This window comes from Panthera tigris, chromosome A2, assembly GCF_018350195.1.
Source record: "Panthera tigris isolate Pti1 chromosome A2, P.tigris_Pti1_mat1.1, whole genome shotgun sequence".
NCBI lineage: Eukaryota > Metazoa > Chordata > Mammalia > Carnivora > Felidae > Panthera > Panthera tigris.
In genome coordinates, this window is record NC_056661.1 from 21131342 (window position 1) to 21145400 (window position 14059).

The window sequence follows — 14059 nt, forward strand, 5'->3', positions numbered from 1 at the left end:
TTACTTTCCAGCTCTACTGTTGTTTTCTAAGTATTAATTTCTGTCTCTTTTATAGTTCCCTTCTTTCTGTTTATGTAAGGTTTTATGTTGTTGCTCTTTTTCTAATTCTGATTTTGAATGCTTTATTCATTTATTTTCTGGAATAGGTATTTTGAAGTGTAAAATTCTTTCTGTGTGGCTTTTAGCTACATACCTTTTCCAAGTTAAAACTGTCTTCAGTTCGACTATCCTCTGAGTTGTCTGTGTTCTTCTCATCATCCCCTTTATCTGCATTTGCAAATACAGAGGCCACTCGGACCACAGGCAAGGGCACATCCCGAGGGACAAACCTCACTGAACTGATGGGCATGGTCCACAGTTTAATTTTCTTAAAAGATTTGGTTTTGGCAGAATACCGTGATTCACAGACAAAAACATCCTCATCTCGAAAGTTTTCTGGGCATAATTTAAAGTATTCCTGGGAGATATAATAAAATTAATAAGTTAGGTGAATATTCTGAAAACCAGTCAACCACAAAAACCAAAACCACACATCAATCAAGCAAACAAACAAAAGCTAAACTGTTAAGACTTTTTGACAGTTAACCACAAATAGTAAATGGCTAGAGATGTAGGAGCAATTTCTTGCTACAAAATAGCCTTATTAAATACACACCCTTTAGCTTATTTAAAAAAAATTTTTTTTAATGTTTATTTTATTTTTGACAGAGAGAGACAGAGCATGAGTGGGGGAGGGGCAGAGAAAGAGGGGGACCCAGAATCCAAAGCAGGCTCCAGGCTCTGAGCTGTCAGCACAGAACCTGATGTGGGGCTCGAACTCACAGACCGTGAGATCATGACCTAAGCCGAAGTCGGACGCTCAATCGACTGAGCCACCCAGGCGCCCCCACACCCTTTAGCTTATTTAGCTTACTAACAGCCCTTCTGAAAATATATTAACATTTCATAATACAGCTATAACGTTCTTGAAAGCTTTGGGGCAGGGGTCAATGTGCCTGTATCAGATAGATACACAAAAAGTATACTTTATTACCTAAAAAAGCATACTGACAGTTTTCAGAAAATTATCTTTCAGAAAATGTCATCCTCAAAAATTAACCTCACAGTATAAAAAAAACTTTAAGCTAACTGCATTCAACTATATGATGTAGGCAGCAAATGGTCTTCCATCATCATGATCAGATTAATTTCTTCCCAAATCTTTTACACACAGCCATACAGATACAGTTTAAAAAAAAAAATCAAACGGTTTAAAACAGAGCTTCTAATTTGTAAATACTGATTTTTCCGTGTTCGTAAATTTTATTTTCATGGAATCATTTGTATTTTGGGAACTAATGAGTTTCTTACCTTGACAAACATGACCACACATTTTCCTAGAATTTTACTAACAGGAACTTTATTGTAATAGTCACTCTTAAAAACTTCTTTTTCTAGAAATTTTCGTGTAGCCAGATGGAATGTTTCATTTGGCCGATAAAACCAACAGCCATACAACCATTTTTCACCTCAAAAACAAAAAGGGAGAGAGAGAGAGAGAGAGAGAGAGAGAGAGAGAGACAGAATTACCATTAACAGAAATCACACATTCTTTGCAAAACGAGCAAATTCTCCATCTATTCTCTTATGGCCCGAACCCAATGATGTGCTTTTTAAGCCACAGGTCCTTAAAATAATTATCTTAGAAGAAATGATACTTGAAAATAATGAAGTATAAGAAGGCCTAAAAAATGCTACTCTCCCTCTCACATGAAAAGATAGGTAATATACCACATGAGGAGGGTAATGAGAGCTGCTCCACTCTGCCGGGGCCAGGACATGGCCAGGGATGCATGCTTAAGAAGGATACCACATACTAAAGGACGCAGTTAGCACTCAGGGCAAGGGATGCAAAGCTGAGGGAATTGGATTGCCTGGATCACATTTCTGCCTGCTTCTGGCTTCATTAACTCCTAAGGTAAAGGCAACTGTTCTAGGACACCTTTTTAAAATCAAATTCTAGGGGCGCCTGGGTGGCTTGGTCGGTTAAGCGTCCGACTTTGGCTCAGGTCACGATCTCGCGGTATGTGAGTTCGAGCCCCGCGTCGGGCTCTGTGCTGACAGCTCAGAGCCTGGAGCCTGTTTCAGATTCTGTGTCTCCCTCTCTCTCTGCCCTTCCCCCGTTCATGCTCTGTCTCTCTCTGTCTCAAAAATAAATAAACGTTAAAAAAAAAAAAAATTTAAATCAAATTCTAAGCCAAGGCACATGTCTCTCTATAATTTATTCTTCACTTGTGATTTATACCAGACTGGTTTTGCCAGAAGCAAAACGTGAGCCTTTAGTTCCTGTGAGTCTCTGCCATCCTCCAGAGTTTGGCTGACTGGTTTTAATAAACACCAGTGGAGCAAATGAATCTCAGCTTCACTTCAAGAAGATGCATTTCTTTTGACTCAATTGTACCACTCACTGGCCCAAGAGTGCTAGATCCCACGTTTTCATATAGTGGGTGCTTACTTATATTTACTGATACACTATAGAACAACTATTGTCTGAGTGACAGTTTTCTTCCTTGAGACCCAAGGAGGAGTAAAATAGTTACATGTCACCAATCTGTCCTTTGATTTAAAATGAACTTACCAGCAGAATCTTCCCACAGTCTCTCAATACAGACTATGTGTGGCTGCAGGCTGGCCTCCGCGGGCTCCACGTAGACGTAATCTCCAACATGGTACATGCTGTTCTTAAAGCTGCAGTCCTGGCTGTATGTGCGGTGTAAGCCTGAGAGGCCTGCAGTGCCTGAGGAGTCTTCACTCTTTTCAGCTTCTTAGGTGAAAAAGAAAAAAAGGTTCCCATTCAAAGCATGTTGGAATCAGACATAGGATTCCAACAACACATACTACTACATTTCATTCTTTTCTAGACCTTCAAGGTCTAGTGCCTTTTTGAATTATAACCGCCATTAATTTAAGTAAGTCCATAAATAAAGGATCTACAGAATAAAAATAACCACCTTAATAATAAATGCTCGAGACAGTCATTCTGGATAATAATGAAAGGTATAAAGAAGAAAATAGGTAGAAGGTAAAGAAGGTAAAGAAGAAAATAGATTACATGTAAATCATGTAATCTGGAAATAATCTCCTATGTACTTCCTCTTCATCTTAATGCCTCTGAAAAAATTTTCCCTAAGTTACTATATGGGTATGTCACATATAATGGAATCTTAGAACTGAGAAAATACGAACATGCATATTATGCAATATAATGTGAACTATACATGTCTACACTAAAGACAGAACTGTGCAGTTCCCCTGAGATTAATGCTTTTCAATAGGACTTATTTTTGTTAAATAATACTTTTTAATGGCTCCCATACAAGCCATCATTTACAAATACCACAGGGTTTTTGTTTTTTAAGATAAAACTGTGCCCACATCTTTGATTACTTCTTTATGGTAATTTTCTATAAATAGGACAGCTAGAAAGAAGCATTTTAAATGTTTTTAATATGCCTATTCCAAACCAACCCCCCAAATTCTGTACCAATTTAAGTCCCTCACTGTGTGGCTACAGGGTCTGTTTCTCCATTCTCATGCTCCAACATTTCTAATTTTTTAAGTTTTGACAATATTGGTGGAAAATGTTATCTAGTATTCGATTAGTCAAATATAACAAATATAACATATAACATATACAAGAGATTCTGTAACACATACAAGAAATTCACAAGGTACTTGAGATTATACACCAATAAGAACATGGTCAACTGTATGGAAAAGGACAGAGAGAGTACAAAACCCCCAAATTCTAGAGACAGGAAACAGGATGATAAAACAACTCAGCTGAAAATATGAAAAAGGATGATTCAGAGGGCAGAGTCCTGAGCCATAAAGGACTATTTCTAGGCCTTAAAACCTAATGGTTCTGCCTTGCTGGATTTCAAGATTGCTTGGAATTGAAGACCCTTTCCCTTCCATTTCTCCCTTTCTCAATGGGAATGTCTCTTAATTATTATTCTATGCATGTCCCATCAATGTATTGTAGGAGCAAAGGACTTGTTTTTGGTTTCATAGGTCCACAGAGCGAGAGGAACTGTGTCCCAGGATGGTCACACCCAGAGCCTCACCTATATATACCAACTTAAATGATTTAATTAAAAAAATTTTTTTAACATTTATTTATTTTTGAGACAGAGAGAGACAGAGCATGAACAGGGAAGGGGCAGAGAGAGAGGGAGACACAGAATCTGAAACAGGCTCCAGGCTCTGAGCTGTCAGCACAGAGCCCGACGCGGGGCTCGAACTCACGGACCATGAGATCATGACCTGAGCTGAAGTCGGATGCTTAACCGACCAAGCCACCCAGGCGCCCCTTAAATGATTTAAATAGTAAGATTGGAGGCTTTTGAGCTCATAAAGCTGACAATATTTAGATAAGATTTTGATACCTGCCAGCAGGGTGTTATTGCAACAAATAACTAAAAAATATGAAGCGACTTTGGAATTGGGCAGTAACAGAAACTGGGAGAATTTTGAACAGAGCAAAGGCCTCAGTTGCCTTGCATAGACTATGGTAGAGAAACGGACATTAAAGACTTGGCAGTAGAAGGCTCAGGTGGAAATGAAAATGCTACTGGAAAGGGGGTCCTTGTTACACAGTGGCAGAAAGCTTAGCAGAACTATGTCTGCAATTACTTGGATTCTGGCCTCCTGGGCTGATCTTTGGTTATCTTTCTCCTTCTTTGTTCATTTGTTGTTGTTCTGCTACCTCTTGAGATTTCTTCCACTTCATCTTCTAATCCTTCTCTAAATGATTCCTTTCTGCTATCATTAAAAATATATATATTTATTTATGTATGTACGTATTTCTTTATTTTTAGGAGAGTGCAAGCAGGCGAGGGGCAGTGAGGGGGACAGAGGACCTGAAGCAGGCTCTGTGCTGACAGCAGTGAGCCTGATGTGGGGCTGAAACTCACGAACCGCAAGATCATCACCTGAGCTGAAGTCAGACGTTCAACTGACTGAGCCACCTGGGGGGCTCATTAAAAAAATTTTTAAACAAATCAATTTGACATATAACAATGTGTAAATTTAAGCTGTACAACCAGTTACTTCAATACACTTATATACTGTTGCCACTACAGTGACACGTACCACATTACTTAATCATAGTACAGTACTATTGGCTATATTCACTTTACTGTGCATTAGCTCTCCATGGCTATTTACCACTCCTTACAAGGTTGTACCCTTAAACACCCTCACTCTTATCGCCTCACCCCACTCTATTGTTTTTATTCAAAGGGGACCTTATTTTAAAAAAAAATTTTTTTTAAGTTTATTTATTTTTGAGAGAGAGAGAGAGAGAGAGAGAGAGAGAGAGAGAGAGAGAGAGAGAATGCAAGCAGGGGAGGGACAGAGAGAGGGAGAGAGAGAGCATCCAAAACAGGCTCTGCACTGTCAGTACAGAGTCTGATGTGGGGCTCGAACCCAAGAACCGTGAGATCATGACATGAGCTGAACTCAAGAGCCAGATGCTCAGCCAACTGAGCCACCCAGGCGCCCCTCTGCTATCATTTTTTAAAAACAGTTTCATTGAGGGCGCCTGTGGCTCAGTCAGTTAAGCATCCGACTCTTGGTTTCAGCTCAGGTCATGATCTCAGGGCTTCTTCGTGAGTCTGAGCTCCATATCAGGCTCTGTGCTGGCAGTGTGGAGTCTGCTTGGGATTCTTTCTCTCTGCCCCTTCACCACTTGTGCTGTCACTGTCTCTCTCAAAAGTAAATAAACTTAAAACAAAAAAAGTTTCATTGAGATATAATTTACACAACATACACATACAATTCCCCTACTTCAAGTGTGTAATTCAGTTTCTTGGTATGTTACTAATTTAAAAAAGTGTGATAATATACCACATAAAATTTGCCATTTTTTGACCATTCTTAAGCACGTATTTCAGTGGCATTAATTACATTCACAATGTTGTGCAGTCAGAACCACTTCCTATTTACAAAACTTTTCATTTCAAACAGAAACTCTGTAACCATTAAGCACATTTCTCATCCCCACCAGACCCTGGTAACCTCTATACTACTTTCTGTCTCTATGAATTTGCTACTCTAGGTACCTTATGTAAGTGGAATCATACACTATTTGTCCTTTCATGTCTGGCCTATTTCAGTTAGCATAATGTTTTCAAGGTTCATCCGTGTTGTAGCATGTTGTTATCACCATTTCATTACATTTTATGGGGGAATAACACTCTATTGTATGTATATGTACCACATTCATCCGTTGTTAATGGACATTTGGGTTGTATCTGTCTTTTGCCTCTTGTGAATAATGCTGTTCTGGATATTGGTATACAATTATGTGCAGGAGTCCCTGCTTTCAGTTCTTTGGGTATACACCACGAGTGGAACTAATGGATCACATGGTAATTCAATAATTACCTTTGTAAGGAATTGCCAAACTGTTTTGCCATAATGGTGGTACCATTTTACATTCCCACCATCAATGTATAAGGGCGCCAATTTCTCCACATCCTCAACAACACTTGCTGGTTGTTGTTTGTTTGTTTTTTATAACAGCCATCCTAAAAAGAAGTGGTATCTCAATGTAGGTTTGATTTGCATTCCCCTAACGATTAATGATATTGAACATTCTTCATGTGATTACAGCCATCTGTACAATTTCTTTGGAGATAGGTCTGTTTCCATACTTTGCCCAGTTTTGAATTGTTTTGTTACTGAATTTACATATCCTGGACATCAGACTCTTATCAGATGTATGATTTGTGAATATTTTCTCTCATTCTGTTGGTTTGCTGTATTTTCAATTTCCAAGAAATTTTCTGTTCTGTGACTATTCGTTTTTATGGCCTCCTGTTTTTATTTTATGGATGCAGTAGCTTGTCATCTCTCTGAAGGTCTAAATCTTTATCAGTTTTTTTTAATGTTTATATATTATTTATTTATTATTATTATTATTTTTAATATTTATTTATTTTTGAAAGAGATAGGGAGAGCACAAGCAGGGGAGAGGCAGAGAAGATCTGAAGCAGGCTCTGCGCTGACAGCTGAGAGCCCATGTGGGGCTCAAACTCATGAACCCACTCAAAGCTGTAACCAATGTCCAAGGACCGCTTGCATTTTGCTTGCAAAATGGTTCTCCTAGCTCCTTTGCACAGGCATGGTTTCCCAGTCAGCCAAGAACGTGTGAGAGCTAGCTCACTCCTCTATGGCTGACTTCCAGGATAGTCCTCACCCTCAACTGTAATGTTGGCCCATTTATCTCTGCATCGACCACTTTTAGCTGGCAAAGACATCCCCTGCCCATACACTCTCGCCATCCTGAATCAGTACATCTCCTCTGGCAGAAAAGTCGCTGGGTCTTGCAGATAGCCTTATGCTGGTAAATTATTCTCACCAACCAGGTTCCCTTCTCGTCTTTGCATATGCCACTGCTTATGAGAATTTGCTTCAAATCAACTTTGTTTTCTGGCCTAAGGAAAAAAAAGCCCTAAGGAGCAGATGTGATGTTGAAACTAATGTAACTCTCAGAAAATCACATAGTCTAGGTATCTATGTGAACTCAAATTTTACAAGATATGCACCTGAAACTAATGTAACGTTGTGTGTCAACTATGCTCAAAAAAAAAAAAAAAAAAAAAAAAGATAGTTATCTAATGAAAATAAATAAAAATAATGATAAAAACTTTACAAGAAATGATCAAATTTTTTTTCATTACAATAATGCTTCTTAATATTCTGAGTAAAAAAGCTATTTTACCAGGTTTAATATAAATCATTTTTCTTAAACAGAAGCTATTTGCTGCATTTCAGGTAAATTCATTTTGTAGTTTTCAAACATAATGACTTATATTCAACTTCCTTTCTTTTAGCCATGTAAGGATTAAGCACCTTGGTTCCTGGCACGCCTCTTTATGAGACCTTATATTATCTTCTCAAATCATGTAAATAGATGGTAAAAGCAAACAGTCTCTTCTTTTCTGAAGAAATGTGATTTTTTTTTTTTTTTTTTTTTTTTAACATTATCTTCTCCCTGACGACCCGGTTAAGGTAGTAACAGCACGGGAACCATTTAAAGATTTACAGCAACTAAGGAAGCCTTAGGACACTACTGAGAGCAGCATTATTTAAAAAGCTACAGAGTGGGGGCACCTGGGTGGCTCAGTTGGTTAAGCGTCCAACTTCGGCTCAGGTCATGATCTCATAGTTCATGGGTTTGAGCCCCGCACCGGGCTCTGTGTGGACAGCTTGGGGCCTGGAACCTGCTTCTGATGCGCTCTCTCTCTCTCTCTCTCTGCCCCTCCCCCACTCATGCCTTGTCTCTCAAAAATGAATAAACGTTTAAAAAAAAAAAAAAAAAAAAGAAAAGCTACAGAGTGAAGTTGGGGGCATGGAGTTTTGGACCTGACCTAAGTTGGTCCATGTCTGGTACACCTTACAAAAGGACACCAGAAATGACTTACACAAAATTCCCTGCATCCTTTTTTCTTTTGCAAGCCCACTTATGGGCAACAAATAAATAAATAATAAAATAAAATAAAATAAAATAAAATAAAATAAAATAAAATAAAAGTAAAATAAAAGTAAAATAAAAGTGTAAATGTGTGTATGTATGTGTTTTGAGTGGAGGACACTGATTATACAGTGTCCACCTAGGTGGGGAAATCAAATTCAGGAAAAGTTTTATGAACTTTGCTCTAGGTAAGGTAGTTATTACTTTAGATTTTAAAAGTGGGAAAAAAAAAAAGTTCTTTATAAGAAATGGTCTTGCCCTATGTTGGATCAATAACACCCAGTCCTGTCAGACACAAATGGACCATGAGGTGGAAGTTCCATTTGTGTCTCACTAGGTGTGGTTTGGCCACACATACACATGTGCACAGTAACACAGGCCAGTCCCGCCGGACAGACTTGGGCAGCTCAGACACAGCTGTGGGTGAGTGAGGTCCTCTCTCCAACACGATGGCTTCCAGGAATTAAGAACACATCTTTGAGTACCTTCAAATGCCAATGGGCAATCTGAATCTGGTACTTGCTCCTCTTCAAGGAGCACAGTTTGAAAATTATTTGCAATTGAAGGAGAAAAACTTGTAATGAAAGATACCTCTATGAAAATGGCTTCAAAATATGAAAAAAATCTAGCAACCACATCTTCCAAGAAATCCACGAACAGTCCAACTGTATTTTATAAACAGGCAAGCAAGCAAATAAACAAACCAGCACGTGAAACAAAACTAGTTAATGTGGGAATCGTTCCACAGAGAAACATTAATCCCTTCAAACCTTATTTGAGCCATTCTAAGCAACCTCACGTATGCTGTTAAATCTATTTTCTGCTTCACTGAAATATGACATAATATTCTTGAGGTGGCCCTATTTTTGGTCCACCAAAGTAGTCCAGGACCCGGAGGTTGGCTATATTCAACTTAGCAAAAAACCAATGATGGTTGCAAGGCCAGGTTTTCAAATCAGGGTGTCGGATGAACAGTGAACCCTTGGCAAAGACCATTTCCATTTCATTTACCTCAGTAATAATTCCTGACACTATTGTGTGAGCACAGAAGGGACTCTGGGGATCAAATCCATGCTTCCTGTAGAAGTTAGTGTGTGCCAGACATGGTGAGTGTAGCATATGGATTCTTCTGCAGGTTGCCCACCAACTGTGGTAGTAGGTTCAGGTGGAAGTAGGGCATACTGCTGCCCAGTCACAGATGTGCGTCCAGAAGTAGGCCATGCATGCCACGTCCTCGAGGGGAGGGGGAAGGCAGGCAGCAGCGGCAGAGCGAGGTGCCCCAGCCCTGCACCAGCCAGTGCTGCGGCCAGCACAACTATTAGCGCCAGCTCCAGCAGGGTGAGGAGCAGCGCGCATGCATGGCTTGGTGGGCCATGGTGGTGACTCCAGTGAGAGCCCAGAAATGGCCAAATTCTTCTTTTTTTTTTTTTTAATTTTTTATTACGTTTCTTTATTTTTGAGAGGCAGAGAGAAACAGAGCACCAGCGGGGGAGGGGCAGAGAGAGAGAGGGAGACACAGAATCCGAAGCCGGCTCCAGGCTCCCAGCTGTTGGCACAGAGCCCGAGGCGGGGCTTCAACCCACGAACCGTGAGATCATGACCTGAGCTGAAGTCGGACCCTCAACCGTCTGAACCACCCAGGCGCCCCTAGAAATGGTCAAATTTCTAACAAGAGTTCTCACTGTCAAAATATTTCTAAATTCTAGCAAGTGACTCCAAGTAACATTTTTGGGTTGATAAATGAAAATAAAAATTTCCTCCTAGTATTGTGGTTCAACCAAAGTATCATCTACTAATCTGGCCTGAGTCTGCGGGAGGAAAGTCAGTCTACTAAATGGCAGGGTAGAGCCTTGATGCACTCACTGCTGAGAATGCTTTCTAGCTCCAGATGGGCTCCTTAGGTTTTATCTCCTCACAATACTAGACTGTTGAGCTCCCACACTTGTGAACGAACGGACTCCATTCCTGAAATACTAGGATAACAGCTATGCCACATGAAACTTTCCATTTAACGGTCTGATGACCAAACTGATGATGATAAAATCATTTCTATCAATACATGATTTTGAAAGAGTCAACATTTACACACACAGGATTCATGCCCACAGCTCCCAGTGCGAACCACAACTAGAACACAGTATAACGTTTCCTCATATTTAACAAGATGAAAAGAAACCAACCTCTTTTTTCTTCTTCTCTCTTTAATTTGTCTTCCTCGATTTCTTTTGGTAATTTTTCCTTTTTCTCTTTCTCCACGTCGTTATGCAAGTGCTTCGTGGTGTAGCTGAGCGCTGGTGATAGGAGGATCTCCCCATTTTTGCAGAGCTCATCACGGATTTTAATAAAAAACTGCTGCAGCTCCACTGCATCCTCATATATTTCAGAGTCTGTCCTATAAGGGGATCAAGAGTATCCACTGACATACAAGCTGCTTCCTTTACACACCTCGATTACATGTTTAGTTACCAATAATGTTACAGGACATAAGGGTACTTCTGTACAGTAGGGCATCTCCTTGAAAAGTTTTACAACAGAATCTGAAGTGTTGTTTGACCTCGAGGAGGAGTCCCATGGCCACCAGTCTGCTTTTCCTTACGGTTTACTCCTTGTACAGCACATATAAAAGAAAAGGCCTCATATGGTTTTGGGGGAGAAATGTGGTGCAAATATCAACTGATTTTGGCAACAGAAGGGGGCAGCCAGAATCAAGGACTACACCGAGCCTCCCCACCATGTACAGCACTTGTATCTAATCCTTGGATTAATTTTTACTTTCTCTTAATTGAGGGACCAACACATTATATAAAGTGTTAACAGAAGACTTAGGCAGTGTCAGCTTTCTTCTTTTTGAATCTGTATCATCCTTGCCTAAGCTGCGAGGCCTCAGCAAAAATTTGACCCTAAACTGCAAAGTCATGAGGGCATTCACCCTACAACGGCGAAAGGCCTCAAAGTCTGTGTTCATGTTAGTTTCCCCAGCAGTAACTACACAATGCTGGGGAATCAGCAGAGACAACATAGTGAAAAAGAGAAAAATAATTATCTGTCATACTGAAAGCTTTTTAAAGACTCTTTCTTCATTTACAGAATGAGAGACCTGGGCAAAATCAACTTCAGAATTCAGACTGGAAGAACTTTTATTACTATCTCTATTCCACTGTGGTCTGAGGATCGCTTAAACATAATTCTATTAACTAAGAATCCCAGGGGCTGAAAAATCATTCACAAAGGAAACCACAAAGTCTCAGCAGCATCTACAGAGACATTCTGGTCAGAGGGGTGTGGCAGGTGTAGCAAGCCCAGTGAGCTGCCTGTTGCCACTGACCACTAGAGCATCACATTTTAGTAAAGCCTCCAGAATGCTTCTCCTCATCAACAAAAGTGAACTGGCAAACAATCTAAAAACACTGCCAACAATACCCTAAATGAATGTTTCTGGAAAGGTTTTAAAACTCCTTTCAAATTACAGAAATGCTAACACTTGTAGGAAACCAATACAAAAAGTGGTCAAAGGAAGAAATTCCTATGATCTCTCGATGCCTGTTTTCTGAAGAGATGTCTGAAGACTGTTCACTTGACATTAAAATTCATTTTATAATAGCTTACAATTTTAAGTATAAAATTAAAGTGAAAATCCATTTTTGGTAATCCCTGTTACACTGAAAGGGGAGATTCCTAACTCCATCATGTCATGTTGCCTAGTAAGGAAAGTTCTGTACATAGCCATTAGACGTTTGACAGATCTTTCCTGTTTTATTTAAACAAAGTAATATGAACAATTAATTTATTAATCTAAGAGGCTCGGTATTCCCTGTACACACAAGAACAAAAACTCAAGCTGGCAAAACAAAGAGCTCTTATTCCCTTACTAGTATATAATCTTTATTTGTAACGTAGACATTCAGTAGAATGAAATAATTAAGAGTTTAGGAAGCTCTTACTGCTTCCGTTGTCCTGGTCGTCCCAAGTCCCTGTAAGGTAGTCAGAGAACTTAATTCAGGAATACTGCCAGCATATTATTAGGAAAGCCAGCAGCTAACTGGCATGAGTCAGTGCTGTGCTGTTACAGAGTATTGCTGATGGACAAACCACTCTCCCGAGTGAACTTTTCTACACCTCACTTTTCAGACTCCTTCTATTTCAGGATGTAAAGTCCTAGGTGATACTGGCTGGTAGTGGTAGGTAGGGGTGAGTGTAAAGAAGCATGAACGCTGCTGGATATCAACATGGAAATCTAGTGCATATGGACTTCATTAAATTCATGAAATTATGTTTCTGAGAGGTCTTTTTTAAATGTTTTTATTTTTGATAAATAGTGTGCATGGAGAAGGGGCAGAGAGAGAGGGAGACAGAGGATCTGAAGTGGACTCTGGGCTGACAGCAGAGAGCCCAACATGGGGCTCGAACTCACGAACTGTGAGATCATGACCTGAACTGAAGTCGGACACTTAACCAACTGAGCTACCCAAGCGCCCCTAAGATGTCTATCTTCATTACTGGCAAAGTAGATAAAATGATGGTTTATCATTCAACTAAACGGATGCATCTCTACCTCAGCAGCATGGGGTTACCCTTAAGTACTATAAGCAGTCATAAGATGACCTTCATTCACAAAGGTAAAAATGGCTTCCCATAAAAATGGTTTTGCAAAGCTCTGGGCCAAAGAGTGAAACTCCTCATTGTATCATATAAATAAATGCACCCTAGACTCTACCTCCCAGGCCTCAAAAGCAAATTATCAATCATGTCAGTAATGGGAGAATGAAAAGAGCTCATTTCCTAGAGATACAAATCTGTTTATTTCTTGAAATTGTCACGTCATCTATATAAGATACACAAAGCTGTTAATGATTTAAGAGACAAACGCACTTTTAGAAGACTCACAGAACTAACCCCAAGATGTAATGGGGATGGGGCAGGGGTGGAGGAGAGGGGTGACTTTAGATTTAAGAACTATTTAAAAAAAGTGAGAACAAAAATGAAGTCTAAGCTCCATGAAAGCAGGATTCGTCTGTTTTGTCCATTGGTATATCCTATGTATCTAGAACAGACTTATAACTCGTAGCCACTCAATTAACATTTGTTGAATAAATGAAAATAATGAATGTAAATTCTGACTGCAAGATGTCTCCCCATCTTTCTCTTCATTTGTATCTCCAACGTTGAACAATAAGGACCATTTCCTACATGTGTCATCACTCAAGGGCCTCTCCAATCTGACCTCCACTTCACCCATCTCTTGAACATATTAGTTTCCTAACCCTATGCCTTTCCTCAGGCCACTTGCCTTATCTGCATCCCACCCATTCCCCCATTCTTCCCTGATGCCTCATGTCTTTTATAGAACTCCAGTGCAGAGTTTCTACTCCACCGCCTTTACTACCTATCAAGTTGTTATATGTTGTCTCATGCCTGGAATTATTCTTCCCCAAGCATAGGACCGATCCCAACTGTCAGGCTTCAAGCTCTTAGAGCACAGAGCACAAGCCTTATCATCCATGGCTGGGCTCCATGACTGGTGTCTTAGTGACTGGCTCT

General features: G+C 39.8%; 2 protein-coding genes across 17 annotated transcripts in view; one reads left to right on the forward strand and one right to left on the reverse strand.

The window, feature by feature from the left end:
- The window catches only part of PBRM1 (polybromo 1), a 111427-nt gene that overhangs the window by 32875 nt on the left and 64493 nt on the right, over positions 1-14059 (reverse strand). For 15 of the 16 annotated variants that reach the window (XM_042979109.1, XM_042979111.1, XM_042979121.1 and 12 more), the window contains 4 exons: positions 10702-10913; positions 2618-2803; positions 1351-1508; positions 194-457 (listed from right to left, as the gene is read on the reverse strand). In XM_042979109.1, coding sequence (XP_042835043.1) covers positions 194-457; positions 1351-1508; positions 2618-2803; positions 10702-10913 — 820 coding nt within the window. The remainder of the gene's footprint in view (positions 1-193; positions 458-1350; positions 1509-2617; positions 2804-10701; positions 10914-14059) is intronic. The other variant, XM_042979115.1, reaches the window with a different exon arrangement.
- Positions 1-14059, forward strand: part of GNL3 (G protein nucleolar 3) — a 108152-nt gene that overhangs the window by 17773 nt on the left and 76320 nt on the right. The gene's annotated exons all lie outside the window — the stretch shown is intronic.